General features: G+C 20.9%; 1 protein-coding gene across 1 annotated transcript, besides 1 other annotated feature; it reads left to right on the top strand.

Moving 5' to 3' along the window:
* Positions 1 to 15: 15 nt before the first annotated feature.
* Positions 16 to 221: a repeat region.
* Positions 222 to 350: 129 nt separating this feature from the next.
* Positions 351 to 2,258, top strand: EHI_122410 (uncharacterized protein; the record flags this gene model as incomplete). The annotated part of the gene is made up of 1 exon (XM_643044.1): positions 351 to 2,258. The coding sequence occupies one exon, from the start codon at positions 351 to 353 to the stop codon at positions 2,256 to 2,258; it is 1,908 nt and encodes a 635-aa protein (XP_648136.1).
* Positions 2,259 to 3,153: the final 895 nt, after the last annotated feature.

Genomic DNA, 3,153 nt, shown 5'->3' with positions numbered 1-3,153 from the left:
ATTTAATATCTATTGTGTCTTTCGTCTTCTAATCCATTTTTCCTTGGTATATCGTTTATTTCATTTATCATTGTTATGCCATTTATTGTTATTGACATTTCTTTTTTTATTGTATGAAATTGGATTTCTATATCTTGTTTGTTTTTCTTTACAATACACAAATATTTTACACAATAACCATTGAAATAATATTTATTGTATTTCCTGCATTGGAAAAGGATGAATGTTTAATAATTTATATTAAAAAATAAAAAAAAGAAAAAATGAATGACGGTTATCTTAAAAATAAAATAAGTTCAAACTAAAAATAAAAGAAGAACTAATAAATAATCAAAAATAATAAAGAAAGAATGCAATTAGGATATAATGAAATAATGATTGTCTCAAAGTATTTTGAAGATATTAATGATTTTATTAATTTAGAAATGGGAGTTAAAAGATTTAGAGGAAATATGGAACGATTTCATTTTAATCCAATTCCATTGAATCAATATTCAAGAAAATTGTTTCCTAATATTGAAACATTTCATATTTATAATAAAGAAGATGAAATATTTAAAGATGGAAAAATATTTAAATATGTAATATGGTATAAAGTGAGTTATTCAAGATATTTAGAAGAGAAAGAAGAAATGAATGAATATAAAAATATCGAATATACACAAGAAGATAGAAATATATTTGGAAATATAATACCAATAGAAGTACATTCATTTGGAAATGAATGTTTTTGTAAATGTACATCATTAAAATCAATTAATATACCAACAAGTATTAGTAAAATAGGAAATAGTTGTTTTGAAGGATGTTCATCATTAAAATCAATTGAAATACCAACAAGTGTAATTGAAATAGGAAATGAATGTTTTAAAGAATGCTCATTACTAAAATCAATTGAAATACCAACAAGTGTAATTACAATAGGAAATTGGTGTTTTTATAAATGTTCATCATTAACGACAATTAATATACCAACGAGTGTTAGTAAAATAGGATATGGATGTTTTGAAGAATGTGAATCATTAACATCAATTAATATAGAAGATGTAAAATATATAAGTAAAGAAAGAATATTTATGAATGAACCAATGTTAATTAGTATTAAAATACCAGAGAATTTAAAAATGATAAATGGAAAGAATATTGAAAAGAAAGATATTAATGAATTTATTATTCCATCATCAATCACTAAAATAGGAGATGGATGTTTTTATGAATGTACATCATTAACATCAATTAATATACCAACAAGTATTAGTGAAATAGGAGATGGATGTTTTGTATGTTGTCCATCATTAACATCAATTAATATTCCAACAAGTGTTATTGAAATAGGATTTGGATGTTTTTATGAATGTTTATCATTAACATCAATTAATATACCATCATCAATTACATCATTTGGATATGTATGTTTTAAAGAATGTACATCATTAACATCAATTAATATTCCAACAAGTGTAATTGAAATAGGAGATGAATGTTTTTATGAATGTACATCATTAACATCACTTACAATAGAAGATATAAAATATATAAGTGAAGAAAGAATATTTATGAATGAACCAATGTTAATTAGTATTAAAATACCAAAGAATTTAAAAATGATAAATGGAAAGAATATTGAAAAGAAAGATATTAATGAATTTATTATTCCATCATCAATCAATAAAATAGGATATAAATGTTTTTATGAATGTACATCATTAAAATCAATTAATATTCCAACAAATGTTAGTAAAATAGGAAATAGATGTTTTTATGAATGTTCATCATTAACATCAATTACTATTCCAACAAGTGTTATTGAAATAGGATTTGGATGTTTTTATAAATGTTTATCATTAACATCAATTGAAATACCATCAAGTGTTAGTAAAATAGGAAATAAATGTTTTAGTTGGTGTTCATCATTAACATCAATTAATATACCATCAAGTGTAAGTAAATTAGGATATGAATGTTTTTATGAATGTTATTCATTAACATCAATTACTATACCAACAAGTGTTAGTAAAATAGGAAATTGGTGTTTTATTTATTGTTCATCATTACAAACAATTAAAATACCAACAAGTGTTAGTAAAATAGGAAATTATTGTTTTTGTGAATGTTCATCATTAACCTCAATCAATATACCATCATCAATTACATCATTTGGATATGGATGTTTTTATCATTGTGGATGTGAAGAAGAATTAAAGAAGAATAAAAAAATACCAAAATATTGCTTTGAAGAATCTTTTGAAGAATATTAAAGAAGAAAGAAGATAATTGAATTATTAAAGAATAAAAATAAATTTCATTTTATAATTTAAATGATAAGAAATACATCATAAACAAATTAAATGATAACAAAATAAAGAATGAAATATCAAATGAATGAAATGTGATAAAATCATTCATCATTGATTTAATTATTATTATGTTATGTTTATTTCATATTATTTATTTCATATTATTTATTTGTTTCAATATGTTGAATTAATAGAAATATAAAATCAATCATATTTATTGATAAATATTGATTATGAATGATAATATATTTCAAATATCAATCATATTTATCATTTCATGTATTTTGTATTTATTTTTGATTATATTTCAATGTTAATGTTTGTGTGAATTGTTGATATTGAATAACAAAGATCATGAATGTCATAATTCATAATATGATGAATGTGTTGTTCAATGAATATGAATAAATTATATTAAATTATTTCATTTTATATAATTGTATTTCATTTATTTTTGATTGAAATGTATATTCAATGAGAATGATATTTATCATTTTCTATATCTAGTTTATTTTCAACTTATTCATATGATTTGAAGAATAAAATGATTGTGTTGTTATTATGTTTAATGTTTCTTATTATTTTTTACAAATATATACACAACATCAAATTATTCATAATTCATTCTATTTGTTTGTCAAATTAATCTATATTATTATGAATGATATATTTGATAGTGAAGAGTATTTGTAATGATAGAATTTACATTATTAATTACAATGAAATTCTCGTTGTTATTGAATGATTTTTTGATATTATGTGGATCAAGAAATGAAAGAGAATAATTGAAATGGTAAATTACATTACAAAGATGTTGTATTGATTGATTTAATTAATTTTCAAACAAGGTATGATG

This window comes from Entamoeba histolytica, genomic scaffold (genome assembly GCF_000208925.1).
Source record: "Entamoeba histolytica HM-1:IMSS scf_1104750518171 genomic scaffold, whole genome shotgun sequence".
Taxonomy (NCBI): Eukaryota; Evosea; order Mastigamoebida; family Endamoebidae; genus Entamoeba; species Entamoeba histolytica.
Note: the sequence above shows the minus strand (reverse complement) of the source record. Positions and strands in the feature narration are given on the sequence as shown.